The following is a 14,291-nucleotide window of genomic DNA, read 5'->3' as shown; positions in this document are numbered from 1 at the left end:
TTTCTTCTATTTGGGCCAAGATTTGGCTCAATATTACGAAGTGTACTAGAATTGGAATAAGCTATTTCTGTACTCCTTGTAGAATTCAAGATTGTATCATTTACTGGAATAGAAGGATACTATGAACTTGTGTATTTCTTTTATAGATATCTTGAATCTTGCCATAAACTAGTCACTTTATAGAGAAATAGGATATATAGGATTCAATATCCCTTTGAAGGAATAACTAACATTCCTGTGAGGAAGCTCCATTAAAACCATATGAAAATGAGATTCACCGTAACAGAAACTATCAGTCAATCTTTAAATAAAAACTTTTTATCTTTCATGTAAATGTAACACTACACACCAGTATAACCTTTTAGATCTTTAAGCTGTGTAGTCTAGAGGGATCCAGTGTTGGTCAGAGTCTCTAGAGAATGAACCTAAAGTTCATCCCAACAGACTAAATAATAATCAGTTTCATAAAACCTGAAATCAACTTCAATCTATTTATAGAGGCTCTATGTGCACATCACAGACCATATTCTGAATTCTTCATTAAGTTTTTACATTGGTTTTTGGCATTGCAATGCATGTACTTTCATCATAATGTTACTGTTTTAGCTCATACCTTGTCTGTCTTTTTGTCTTGCTTTTCCAAAATGGCCAAATTGTCTTTCAGGATTTTCACAATTTCTGCTGGATTTTTGTGTGATTTGCTAAACAAGGGCATTTTTTTTCACGTGTAGAAAGCTCTTCTTCCAATATGGAATGCTAAAAACAAATAAGCCAACAAAAATTATAGCTTTAACTCTTAATATGCTTAAATTTTTATACCAATATGTCTTATACATTTTCAATAACATGAATTCAGTAATCTGAAATGTTAAAAGTGATCAAATTAAAATGAGTTTCAAGCTTTACGCCAAATTTAAATAAATATAAGATATTTTTAAAACGATATTTTTAAAGTTTTGCTTGAAAGTTTTTATACAAAGTTTAAAATCTTTCCTGCAATAGAAACATAAGGATTACACAAGAAATAATTTTAGAGTCCAAGTTGATATGTAAAACTAGATATTTTGACCAAAGAAAGTGATAATAATAATAAATATATTCTCTAATGTTTAGCTATATGTATTCTGTAATGCTTAGTTGCTATTATTACAAGAAGTTCCATGACATAGTGAATGAATTATTTCACTAAAGAGAAAGGCACAGTAGTTTAGATATCACTCTATCTTAAATGTCCTAGACATTTCTGACTCTTTGAGTCAATTATACTTTTTTCCATCATTTTAAAAAATATACACTTATTCTCTGAATGCATAATAATCAATGATCAAATATTCTGCATTAAAGTAGAATTTTAAAAAGAAGCCAAATGCATTCATGTATAGACATACCTAGGAGATACTGTAGGTTCAGTTCCAGACCATTGCAATAAAGCAAATTTCTCAATAAAGCCAGTGTATTTGGTTTTTCCTAGCACATATAAAAGTTATATTTATGCTATACTGCAGTCTATTAAGTTTGCATTAGTATTATATCTAAGAAAACAATATGTATAACTTAATTTATAAAAATATTTATTGCCTGACCCTTCAGTGAGTCCTAATCTTTTTGCTGGTTGGAGTCTTGTATTAATGTTGATGGCTGCTGACTGATCAGGGTGTTGGTTGCTGAAGGCTGGAGTAGCTGTGGCGATTTCTTTTTTCTTTTTTTTTTTTTTTTTTTTTTTTTGGTCATTAAGAAGTCTTTATTGGGTTATAGTCACTTTGACCCTCCCACCAAATTAAGGGGGAAGAAACAAAAAACAAAAATAAGAAATCCCAGTAAAAGAGTCCCTCAAGATTTCATAAACTACAAATTAAAGCTGCTAGTTAATAAGGAAATGGCAGAATTTTCAGAGCTGTATACTATAAAAGTTCCTGTAATTTAAGCAGATGTTTTCCTCAATGACAAATCTTCCAACACAATGTGAAGTTATGCTACTCAGATATTTGTAGCAAAACTGGGTTTTTTTGGTACAAAAACAAAAGCAAGGGACCATGAAAAAAAAATTTTTTGTTCCTCATGGCCTATGAGTATACAAATTTTCTAGCAGTTTAAAAGGGTAACTATGAAAGCCTGACATTTCTCTATACCCCACCTATTCTGCCTCTCTATTTGTAGGATTTGTAAATGAAAGTAACATCTTACCAGCAGAGGTCTCATCTATCTCCCACTCTCTCCAACTAATCCTACTAATTTTATCTCATCTTCCTGAGCATCCTCCATGAACAGCATTGCAAGTTGGTTTCAAAAATAGAAAAGAGGGCCGGGCGCGGTGGCTCAAGCCTGTAATCCCAGCACTTTGGGAGGCCGAGACGGGCGGATCACGAGGTCGGGAGATCAAGACCATCCTGGCTAACACGGTGAAACCCCGTCTCTACTAAAAAAAAATACAAAAAAAGTAGCCGGGCGAGGTGGCAGCGCCTGTAGTCCCAGCTACTCGGGAGGCTGAGGCAGGAGAATGGCGTAAACCCGGGAGGCGGAGCTTGCAGTGAGCTGAGATCCGGCCACTGCACTCCAGCCTGGGCGACAGAGCAAGACTCCGTCTCAAAAAAAAAAAAAAAAAAAAAAAAAAAAATAGAAAAGAAAGAAAGTTTTACAAGGGTTTTGTTGGTTAATTACCAGTGGAGTCAGTCCACCAGTAGTTTGATTTCATTGGCTAGCAGCTGGTTCATGTTGAACAGGCCCCCTGGGAGCTTGGTGAGCAGCTCTCCCTCCGCTCCACTCCATGCTTTCAGGGTCGCTGTCAACCGAGCTGGAACTTGCACTCATGTTGTCAACAGCAGTACTGGCTGGGGGACCCAGCTCCGGCTCACTAGTCTCACTGGCAGTGGACACCACAGAGAGCAGGGACATACGCTGGGTGAGCCGGCCAGAGGGTAGAAGGGAGGCAGCATAGTCTGCTATGATACCAGCTACATCTAGACCTATGATACGCTTTATCAAAGGCGATGAAACCTACATTTGCATTGGCCTCACAGACGCAGAAGGAGCCGTCATCTTTCATCAACAGGTCAATGCCACACACATCCATCCCCAGGATATTAGACACCTGGATAGCTAGCTGCTTCCCTTGTTCACTCAATGAGCACATCATCCCCACACCAACTAATGAGCAGTTGCTTTGCATTCTCCCATCTGTTGAACAACCTAACATGGTGCCAACCACACGGCCTCCCATGACAATGACACGTACATCCCATCCATGAGACTCTTTAACATACTTCTGGAACAGGTATGGTGCTTCCTGGTGAATAAGATGGCTTAGATCAGCCAAATGGTGCTTATCTCGAGCCAAGAAAACAGCTTTACCTCTATGACCCCGCGTATTCTTTACTACCATTGGGAACTCCAGTACTTCCGCTTCATCATCATTTTAGCAAAATTTTCATGGCCACCATAAGAGAAAGTATCTAGCAGAGGAACACCATGGCCAGTTAACTCTTGAAATGTCCAGAACTTATTAACGCAGTTCAGGATGGCTTGAGGTCGGTTCATTAACCGGCATCTCATCTTCTCTAGATGGTGCAAAACAGTGATGTCACTATCACTTTGCACCCAAGGGGTTGGTACTCTACCACCACTTGTGGGTAGGCAGTGATTAGCTCTCCATTGATCTGCAGACCCAGGTTTCCTTGCTCGATTGTCAGCACCACCTCATCCATCACCACAGCCCTAAAGTCCAGTTCCTCCTCACAACATTTGGCCTTCAGTGCTCGTAAAATCTCTTTTTGAGGATAGTCTTCCCTGACGTGACGATCTGTCAAAAACCATAACTTGGCAGCCACAGAACTACACATCTTGATTAGCTTGTGCTTCCTTACCTGGATTATTTCCTCTTGGATGTAATGTCTGCCGCGCGTGCGCGCGCGCCGGCAATTTCTTAAAAAAAGACAATAAAGTTTGCTACTTTGACTCTTTCTTTCATGAAAGATTTCTCTATAGCATGTGATGCAGTTTGTTAGCATTTTACTCACAGTAGAACTGCTTCCAAAATTGAAGTCAGTTCTCTCGAACCCTGCCACTGCTTTATCAGCTAACTTTATGTAATATTCTAAATCCTTTGTTGTCATTTCATCTTCAGCAGGAGTAGATCCCATCTTAAGAAACCACTTTCTTTGCTCATCCATAGAAGCAACATTCCTCACCTGTTCAAGTTTTATCATGAAATTGCAGCAATTCAGTCACATCTTGAGGCTCTATTATTAATTCTTGTTCCCTTGTTATTTCCACCGCATCGGCAGTTACCTCCTCCACTGAAGTCTTGAACCCCTCAAAGTCATCCATGAGAGTTAGAATCAACTTCTTCTGAACTCCTGAAAATGTTGATATTTTGACCTCCTCCCATGAATCACAAATGTTCTTAATGGCATCTAGAATAGTGAATCTTTTACAGCAGATTTTTCTATTTAGTTTGCCCAGATCCATTAGAGGAATCACTCACTATGGCAGCTTGCATCTTATGAAATATATTTCTTTCGTTTTTTAAACTTTTATTAGAACAATATGAACATATGAAATGTATTTATTTAACAAGTTTGGAAAGTCAAAATTATTCCTTTGTCCATGGGCTGCAGAATGGATGTTAACAGGCATGAAAACAACATTAAGCTCCTTATAAACCTCCATCAGAGCTCTTGGATGATGAGGTGCATTGTCAATAAGCAGTAACATTTTCAAAGGAATCTTTTATTCTGAGCAGTGGGTCTCAACAGAAGGCTTAAAATATTCAGTAAACCATGCTGTCATCCAGGCTTTGTTGTTCCATTTATAGAGCACAGGCCAAATAGTTTTAGCATAATTCTTAAAAGCCCTAGGGTTTTTGGAATGGGAAATGAGTATTAGCTTCTACTTCAAGTTACCAGCTGCATTAGCTCCTAAGTAGAGAGTCAGCTTGTCCTTTAAAGCCAGGCACTCACTCCTCCTTTCTAGCTATGAAAATCCTAGATGGCATCTTCTTCCAATACAAGGGTGTTCCATCTACACTGAAAATCTGTTGTTTTGTGTGGCCACCCTCACCAATGATCTCAGCTAGATCTTCTGGATAACTTGCTGCAGCTTCTATAAACAGCACTTGCTGCTTTCCCCTGCATTTTTAGGTTCTGGAGACGGCTTCTTTCTTTAAACCTCATGGAGCAACCTCTTTTAGCTTCAGACTTTTCTTCTGCATCTTCCTTTCCTCTCTCAGCCTTCATAGAACTGAAGAGAGTTGGGGCCTTGCTCTGGACTAGGCTTAAGGGAATGTCTGTCTGGTTTGATCTTCTATCCAGACCACTGAAACTTTCTTCGTATTAACAATTAGCTGTTTTGTTTTCTTATTATTTGTGTTTTCACTGGAGTAGCACTTTTCATTTTCTTCAAGAACTTTTCCTTTGCATCCACAACTTGGCTAACTTACTGATGCAAAAGGCCTAGCTTTCAGCCTACCTCAGCTCTGGATATGCCTTCCTCACTAAGACTAATCATTTCCACCTTTTGATTTAAAGTGAGAGATATGTGATTCTTCCTTTTCCTTGAACACTTAGAGGCCACTTAAAGGGTTATGAGCTGGCCTAATTTCAGTATTGTTGTATCTCAGGGAACAGGGAGGCCTGAGGAAAGGGAGACAGGGGAACAGCCAGTCGATGGAGCAGTCAGAACACATGCAACATTTATCGATTATGGGCACAGTTTGTGGTGTCCCAAAACAATTACAATAGTACCATCAGAGATCGCTGATCACAGACCACCATAACATATGTACTAACAATGAAAGAGTTTGAAATATTGTGAGAATTAACAAAATGTATCAAGAGATATAAAGTGAGCACATGCTGTTGAAAAAAAATGGTGCCAATAGACTTCCTTAATGCAGGGTTGCCATAAACCTTCAATTTTTCAAAAACACAGTGTCTTCAAAGCACAATAAAGGTGTAACACAATAAAATAAGATATGCCTGTAATTGCTCTCTTTCTCCCTGTAGTTCTACAGCACTAAGGGAAAGATATATAACTGTAGGAATTTTAAATACTCCCTGACACCAAAACAGAGTACAAATTTTTTTTTTTTTTTTTTTTTTTTTTTGAGACGGAGTCTCGCTCTGTAGCCCAGGCTGGAGTGCAGTGGCCAGATCTCAGCTCACTGCAAGCTCCGCCTCCCGGGTCCACGCCATTCTCCTGTCTCAGCCTCCTGAGTAGCTGGGACTACAGGCGCCCGCCACCTCGCCCGGCTAGTTTTTTTTTTTTTTGTATTTTTTAGTAGAGACGGGGTTTCACCGTGTTAGCCAGGATGGTCTCGATCTCCTGACCTCGTGATCCGCCCGTCTCGGCCTCCCAAAGTGCTGGGATTACAGGCGTGAGCCACCGCACCCAGCCCACTATCTCCCCTTTTCATCTGATGGTGGGTTTGTTCATTTATTCATTGAATAAATAATCTGAGTAATTACTGAGCACAGGCACTTTGCTAAATACTGGGGATAAAGCCACGAACAAGAAAAACACAATATCTGTTCTTTGGAGCTTATTATTAAGTGGAAAAAGCAAAGATTTTAGGGGAAATGGGGTTATATAACGGGGAAATAACACACAGTATACTGCCTCGATACAATCTCCTTTAAAAAATTATACTCATACTTTCCTATACCTACTTATTGTAATAAGATTAGTTTAACAATGTTTTAAAATTTCACCTGATCATTATTCTTCAATTTTGGGAACCACATTTTGAAGAAAATCAAAACTCATATTCTTAAACTATGCTTGAGTTCCAGCACCCAGACCCCTGCAAATTAAGGCAGAACTCTCCTGCCTCCCCCAGTTCTTCTCAGACCATGGCCAGCCCCACTCCATTCCTAGACTAAACACCTGCCCCATCACCTGCAAACTCGAGGCTGCCTTTCTCACACTCTGGGCGACCATGCTGGTCACTATATATGCATCTACTCCAATCACATCATTTAGCCCACTGGTGCTCATTTAAGCAATGAGCCAAGTAGCACTCAAACCTTCTACACAAACACAAGACACATAAACTCCCTCTAGTTGATTGGTAACTGATCTACTGTATGATTCAAAAGAAGTTAATCACCCCCTTCTAGGTGTCATTTGTTCTATCTGTAAAATGAAGTTGTTCTTAGAGTAAGATTGAGCATCAGGGCTCTAGGTTACTCACCACTGCCCCACACCCATTCTGAGTCTTTAACCCCCAGTATCCTATCATGATAAAGATAAAGCCAAAGATAAAGTGCTTAAGGTGGGAACAAAAGGAATGGAGAGGCCTGACAATGGTGCCTTGTGGGGATAAGGTGATGGGCAGTAATTTTTCCATAAAGTCTACCTCAAGAGTTTTAAGAACATACATACTATTTCAGCAAAGCAGGCAGTGGGGACAGGAAAAGACACACATTAGTCCAGAATACTGACACTAGATAAACGCCTCCTACGCATTGAAAACTGTGTTGAGACCATGCACATCAACCTGCCCTCAGCATTAATACTGACTGCAGGCCACGCAGCCCAGAAATGTTAGTGGACTGACAACGGCCCTGTTATACTTTTCCTCTTCCAGGAGTCAGTAAGCAGAATAAACAATAAATAGGTTGTTATTATTATTATTATTATTATTACTATTAAAGGAACACAAGAAAAGGAAATAAATGCCCTACAGACTTGGGCAAGAAATGTTGCTTCTGAAATGAATTCTCTATAAAGCTAGAACAGACATAAATTTAAGAAAAGAAGAAAAGGAGACAAAAAGCTCTTTTAGACAAAAAAAGAGCTGGCCAAGGTAAAAGACTGAAAATATACACATATACACACACATAAACACACACATGCCCAAAATGCAGACTGGGAATCCCAAACTGCATAGAGCAGAATAACAATACAGAAAATGGATCTGGGGCAACTTCAAGGTACAAAATTAGTTAGTCTGCATGTATTCATTCAAAAAGTATTTACTGAACACTTATAATGTACTAGGCACTGAACAGGAAATATAAAACAAAGAAGCCTCAAAGGGCTCACGATGTAGTGAGAGACACAGACACATCCAAAATTTTCCCAGAAGGCAAGAAAAGGTTGAAAAAACTAAAATGATGAAGAAAAGATATAGAATGTGTTTATCTTTATATCTATATAGGTATTTTATAGCAATATGAAGAAAGTGGAGTGTTATCCCCTAACAAACAGGTGTTACAACAACGGAGGGGGAGGATAGGAAGCCAAAAACAACAAAGGAATTAAAAATGGAACAGAATCAAAGATATAACAGCATAAACAGAAAAACAATCTAAACTTGATCATTCGAAAGATTTTTCTAGTTGAGATTCATGATAAGATCCAACATTCAGTGTCTTGCGGCTTTTAAAATAAATAAACATTTCCTTCTCAAATCACATTCCAACAAAATGACCTTAAAAAAACAAACAAATGAAAGCATAAAAATCAGGTTGGTTTTGGACTTCCATGAACCAAATGCCCCAAGGCCATGGAGAAAACCTAGAGTTCTGAGAAGGAAAGTCTATAACCCCATAATTAAATCTTTAGCCAATATACCATTTATGTGTGAACAGACAGTGTATGTTTACTAAAAATGGAACAAAAAGATGAGATGGAATGAGGCCCACAAAGAGCTCAACAAAATTAATGCTAAAAAATCAGAAATAGTTCTTGAAAAGGAGCCTTTATATTGTTGGCAGAACATGTGGGAGGGTGAGAATCTACAATTATAACTCATTCATATAGGAATAAAAATAAATAAGGATTCAACTAAAGAAGTTAAAAAGGAAACTGCCCCAAAAATCTCCAAGAAAAGATGGATGGAAATAAAGATAGAAGTAGAAATAACTGAATCAGAGAAGTAAAAGAAAAGGAAGAAAATCTCTGGTAGCTGTTTGGTCTGGGTTTCTTCTGGTGATAGATGTGTCTGCCATACTTCCCACATCACCTCACCCCACCAAAAGGGTGGGAACATGACCCAGGTTTGGCCAGAGTATTCCCTGTCCTGGATGCAGCAATTGGCTGGTAAATAGATTGTGACACAGCCAATCAAAATAAAAAAGAAGAAAGAAAAGTGTTAATGAGAATGCTGAGAAAAGGGAACTCTGGTACATTGTTGGTGGGAAGGTGAATTAGTACAGCCACTATAAGAAATGGTGTGGAGGATATGCAAAAAAAAAAAAAAAAAAAAATAGAACCACCATATGATCCAGTAATCCCACTTCTGGGTATATATCCAAAGGAACTGAAATCAGTATGTCAAGGAAATATCTGCACTTCCATGATCATTGCAACCTTATTCACAATAGCCAAGACATGGAACCAACTTAAGTGTCCATCAAAAGATAAACAGATAAAAAATGTAGTACAGGCTGGGTGCAGTGTACACAAAATACAAAAATTAGCTGGGTGTGGTGGCAGGCACCTATAATCCCAGCTACTCAGGAGGTTGAGGCACAAGAATCACTTGAACCCAGGGGGCAAAGGTTGCAGTGAGCCTAGATTGAGCCACTGCACTCCAGCCTGGGTGAAAAAACAAGACTCTGTCTCAAAAAACAAAACACTGCTTTAAAATAGATTCAAAGCAGAGACGAAAGGTACGGTCATCTTCATTCAATATGGCCAAATTGCTTTCTCAAGTTTTTATGCCAATTTATACTTTCACAGCTGTGTAGTGTTAGTTGCAGTTATTGCCCATCCTTCCTAACATTTAGACCTGTCAGAATTTAAAACTTTCACCAGTATGACAGTTGGTAAAAGGTTGTCCCATTATGGTTGGAGTGCAGTGGTGTGATAACCGCTTGCTGCAGTCTTGACCTGTTGGGTTCAAGCAATCTTCCCACCTCAGCCTCCCGAGTAGCTGGGACCACAGGCAGGTGCCACCACGTCCAGTCAATTTTTATATTTTTAGTAGAGATGGGGTTTGCCATGTTACCCAGGCTGGCCTCGAACTCCTGGCTAATTTTAATTTTATGTAGAGACATGGTCTCTGTATGTTGCCCAGGCTGGTCTCAAACTCCTGAGATCCTCTCACCTTGGCCTCCCAAAGTGTTGGGGTTACAGGTGTGAGCCACCACACCTGGCCCATACAAGCTTTTTAACTTTCTTATTCTGTACATTTCCTAATTCTATACTTTGCCCATTTCATATTTTAAAAAATTTTTTCAGAGACAAGTTCTTGCTCTGTCACCCAGGCTGGAGTGCAGTGGCACAGTCACAGCATACTGCAGCCTCGAACTCCTGACCTTAAGTGATTCTCTCACCTCAGCCTTACAAAGTCCTGGGATAACAGGCACGAGCCACTGTGCCCAGCTACTTTGCCCAATTCTTTAAGGTGGCTAAAGAAAGTCATACCAGCTGCCAATACCAACTAGTACAGTTCCTCGCTAATAAATATAAATAAATCACATGCAAGAATCATGAGGTGTTTGATGAAAATCAAGAATATAAAAGAGAAATATAAAAATAAATATAGCAAACCATGGGGGAGATGGTAAAAATTACATTATATTTATATACCCAAAAGATATGCTACGCTATCACATCCATAAAATAAGAACAGGCTGCTATGGAAAAGAAGTAAACAATCAATGAGAAAACATTCTTGGAACTAAGAACATGCAACGCAATAGAATAGCCGATTGGCAGAAGGGTATAGAATTGAAAAACAAATCCGCAATTTAAAGACCAAGCCATGGAAATCTGAAATGAAGAGTAAAATACAAAGAAAAGCAAAGAACTAATTCAGAGAAAAGTTGGAAATATACAGGGTAGAGCTGGAGAGCCAATACTGATTGAATATAAATTCTTAAAGGAAAAGAAAAAAACAGAGATAACCGATGAGAGAGTAACAAATACATCAACAAATAAAAAGGGAGCAAAATTCCTAGAGCTGAACATGTCTTCAGATTTAAGTAAACTCATGGTTATCACACGGCAGGAATGCAAAAAGGCCTACTCCGAGATACACGGTGAAATTTCTGAACTCTAAAGAGAAATCCCACAAACTTCCATAAAGGGGAAAACTCTAGAGTAGCACCTAAGAACCAGACTGTCAGAGTGGAATCAGGATTAGTAACTTCACCCCAAATGACAGACGGCAGCGAAACACTGTTTACATAGTTTCTAGGGAAAAAGAATTCTATACGTTTTCACCTAGAATTCTATACGTTACCAATTATGCAGATGTGAGGGCAAACTAAAATTATCTAAGGACGAAGATAGTGAAGGAATAGGGGGAAGAGAAAGGAAGATGGAGGAGAGACAGAAACCGACCGAGACTCTGTCTCAAAAAAAACAAAAACAAAACAAAACAAAACAAAAATCAGGAGTCTGGTAGGGAAAGAGATAAAAGGTAGCTACTGACAGAAGTGAGAACAGGAGCTACTAGGAAAGTGATCTAAATTATTTTCAGTTTAAATATGTTCAATGTAGACCCTAAGTAAAATTCTGGCCAATAAAAATCAAAGGCTGTGTTTACAAAATAAAATACCAAATCAGATTTTTAATAATAGAAAACTGATGAATATAATAAATTATATCGATAAGTCAAATAAAAATTATCTCAGTGGCATATGGAAAAGGTATCTAATAAAATTAAAACCAAGAGAGATACAAATCTTAGCTCAATTTACAAAATAATGGTTAATGGAGGCATTCTTACTAAGAGGCGGTATAAAATGAAGGTCATCACAATCACTCTATCATTACCATATGTTGTGGTTAATGCATTAAGGTATAAAATATATGCTATAAATATAAATATATAACATAATATATAATTATATAATATATATAATATATAATGTAAATAATAAAAATATAAAATAAATGTTATAAAATTTGGGAAGAATGTGACAAAATTATAATTAACAGACAATATGATTACATACATAAAAATATGAACAACTGAAATTAGTAGAAGTTACGTAAAGTAGTCAAATACATGATAAATATACATACAGCTTTCACATCTAAGCAATTGCCAGCCAGAAAACATAATAAAAGCATATTTTGTTCATACTGCCAACTAAATATGTACAAAACCTATACCAGATCTGTATTTTAAAAAACTACAAAGCCTTAATTTCAAAAATAGGATAATTACTGTTCCTGAAATAGAAAACTAACAAATAAAACAGAGAAATAGATGTATGTGTCTATTTATCTATTCATCCCTTCAGCTAGCCATCTTTTTAATGTTATAGTCACAGAATGATTCTAGAACATGGCTTAGCTAATCTTAATTATATTATCTAAATTATGAGTTTGTGATGGTTTAACTTTCTTCATGTAGGTATTTTTCTGCATTATTTATAATGAGCACATTTATTTTTTCTGAAATAATGAAGAGACTTGTGGAGAAACCTATATAATTAAGATAGGAAAGATCTGAGGTTAAAAAAACACACCCTATTATGTTCTTTAATAGAATAAATATTATTTAAATGTCAGTTATTCTTGAAGTCCACAGTTTGTACAGTTCCAATCAAATGTCCAAAAAAAATTTTTTTGATATCTAAATTTAGTCAAGAATACTAAATAGGCAAAAATAACAAATTTGAAAAAGGAAGATTCCTTAGGAGGAAATGAAATGAAAGGTGTTATAAAGTACTGTAACACAGTAATAGCACAAGAAACAAACACATCAATGAACAATACAGACCAGATAGAGATGTTAATATAAGTGACTCTCAAATTTCTGGATGTGAAATAGTTTCTCTAATTTTAGAAATGACAAAATAAAATTTCAAAGAAAAAGACCAACAAATCAAAGTGAATACAAATATTCCACAAATATACATTTGAATTTCTATAGATAAAATAATTTTTTTAAATTACAGGAAAACAACAAACTAGAGAATTCTGTGATATGAATCTGAAAGATGGAGGGCTAATATCATTACGAAAGATCTCTTTAAGACAATTAAGAAAACCATTAAGGAAACATACAGATAAGGGAAAACCATAAATGAGGAATTATAGTTAATAAACACATTAGTAATGTTTTTTTTTTTTTTTTTTTTTTTTTTTTTTGAGACGGAGTCTCGCTGTGTCGCCCAGGCTGGACTGCAGTGGCGCGATCTCGGCTCACTGCAAGCTCCGCCTCCCGGGTTCATGCCATTCTCCTGCCTCAGCCTCCGAGTAGCTAGGACTACAGGCGCTCGCCACCACGCCCGGCTAGTTTTTTTTTTTTTTGTATTTTTAGTAGAGACGGGGTTTCACCATGTTAGCCAGGATGGTCTGGATCTCCTAACATCGTGATCCACCCGCCTCGGCCTCCCAAAGTGCTGGGATTACAGGCTTGAGCCACCGCGCCCGGCCCAGTAAATGTTTAACCATTCTCTATAATAAAAAAAAAATGCAAACTCAAAGTGAAAGACTATTTTGTCCATTATGTTACTAAGTTTTTTGTTGTTTTGACAAACTCAGTTCTAATGATGGTATTGTGCAACAGGCTCTCATTTCTTACTGGTGGGGATATAAATCAGACAATAATTTGGCAAATATGAATCTAGAACCTTAAAATGTTCATAGCCTCTGGCTTTATAGTAATTCCATTTCTGGTAATCTGTCCTAGGAAAATAAACTAAAATAAGGAACTATCTTTATATGCAAAAATGTTTGCTGTAATTTTTTATCATAAAAAACTGAGAAACATCTGATCTAACAGAGGGAAATAATTAAATTGTGATATACCCAGTTGATGGAACATTAGCATATGTCACAGATTTTTTAAACTTTTAAACTTTTTACAGTTGTTTTACATTTTAACATCTTCAAAGCTTAGGTGTTACAATTGTTGGTGCCTTACACTAACAGGCGGGTTCTTTTCTTTCTCGGTTGTACATAAAGTACCCATACGTCCCACAACCAGTAACTTATTAAATTTGATGAAATATGTCTATGAAAATATTTCCAAAGAATGTGAAATAGAATAGAAATGTTAAGATAAACAACAGCATCCTAAATTACGTAGCATAACTACAACTATGTAAAGCAAACAAAAACACAAACACACAAAACCTATGTATAGAAAAAATAATTTTGAAATGTTAACAGTGAGTGCCTCCAAGTAATGTAGTTTGCTCGTGGATGCTTAATTTCCTTCTTCCTTCAAATGTTCTGTTTTTTTCCAAAGCTTGTATAATAGATCATGCAAATGCTTTTATAGTAGAAATGCCTCTCTTAAATGGTATTTTGAATGAATAAACAAATAACCTTTTTTTTTTTTTAGTTCAAACTGTGGAATATCTGATTGTCATGTCTTTTCTTTT

At 37.1% G+C, this 14,291-nt stretch overlaps 1 protein-coding gene and 1 pseudogene across 10 annotated transcripts in view; both read right to left on the bottom strand.

The window, feature by feature from the left end:
* The window catches only part of LOC105490706 (calcium binding protein 39 like), a 136,217-nt gene that overhangs the window by 68,989 nt on the left and 52,937 nt on the right, over nt 1-14,291 (bottom strand). For all 10 annotated transcript variants that reach the window (XM_071081632.1, XM_011756582.3, XM_071081634.1 and 7 more), the window contains one exon: nt 614-756. In XM_071081632.1, the coding sequence (XP_070937733.1) occupies nt 614-715 (102 nt within the window). In that variant the 5' untranslated portion in view covers nt 716-756. The remainder of the gene's footprint in view (nt 1-613; nt 757-14,291) is intronic.
* Nucleotides 2,607-13,001, bottom strand: LOC139359187 (beta-citrylglutamate synthase B pseudogene; annotated as a pseudogene).

Source organism: Macaca nemestrina, chromosome 16, assembly GCF_043159975.1.
Source record: "Macaca nemestrina isolate mMacNem1 chromosome 16, mMacNem.hap1, whole genome shotgun sequence".
Lineage (NCBI taxonomy): Eukaryota > Metazoa > Chordata > Mammalia > Primates > Cercopithecidae > Macaca > Macaca nemestrina.
The sequence above is the reverse complement of the archived record's forward strand: the minus strand, read 5'-3'. Positions and strand labels throughout refer to the sequence as shown.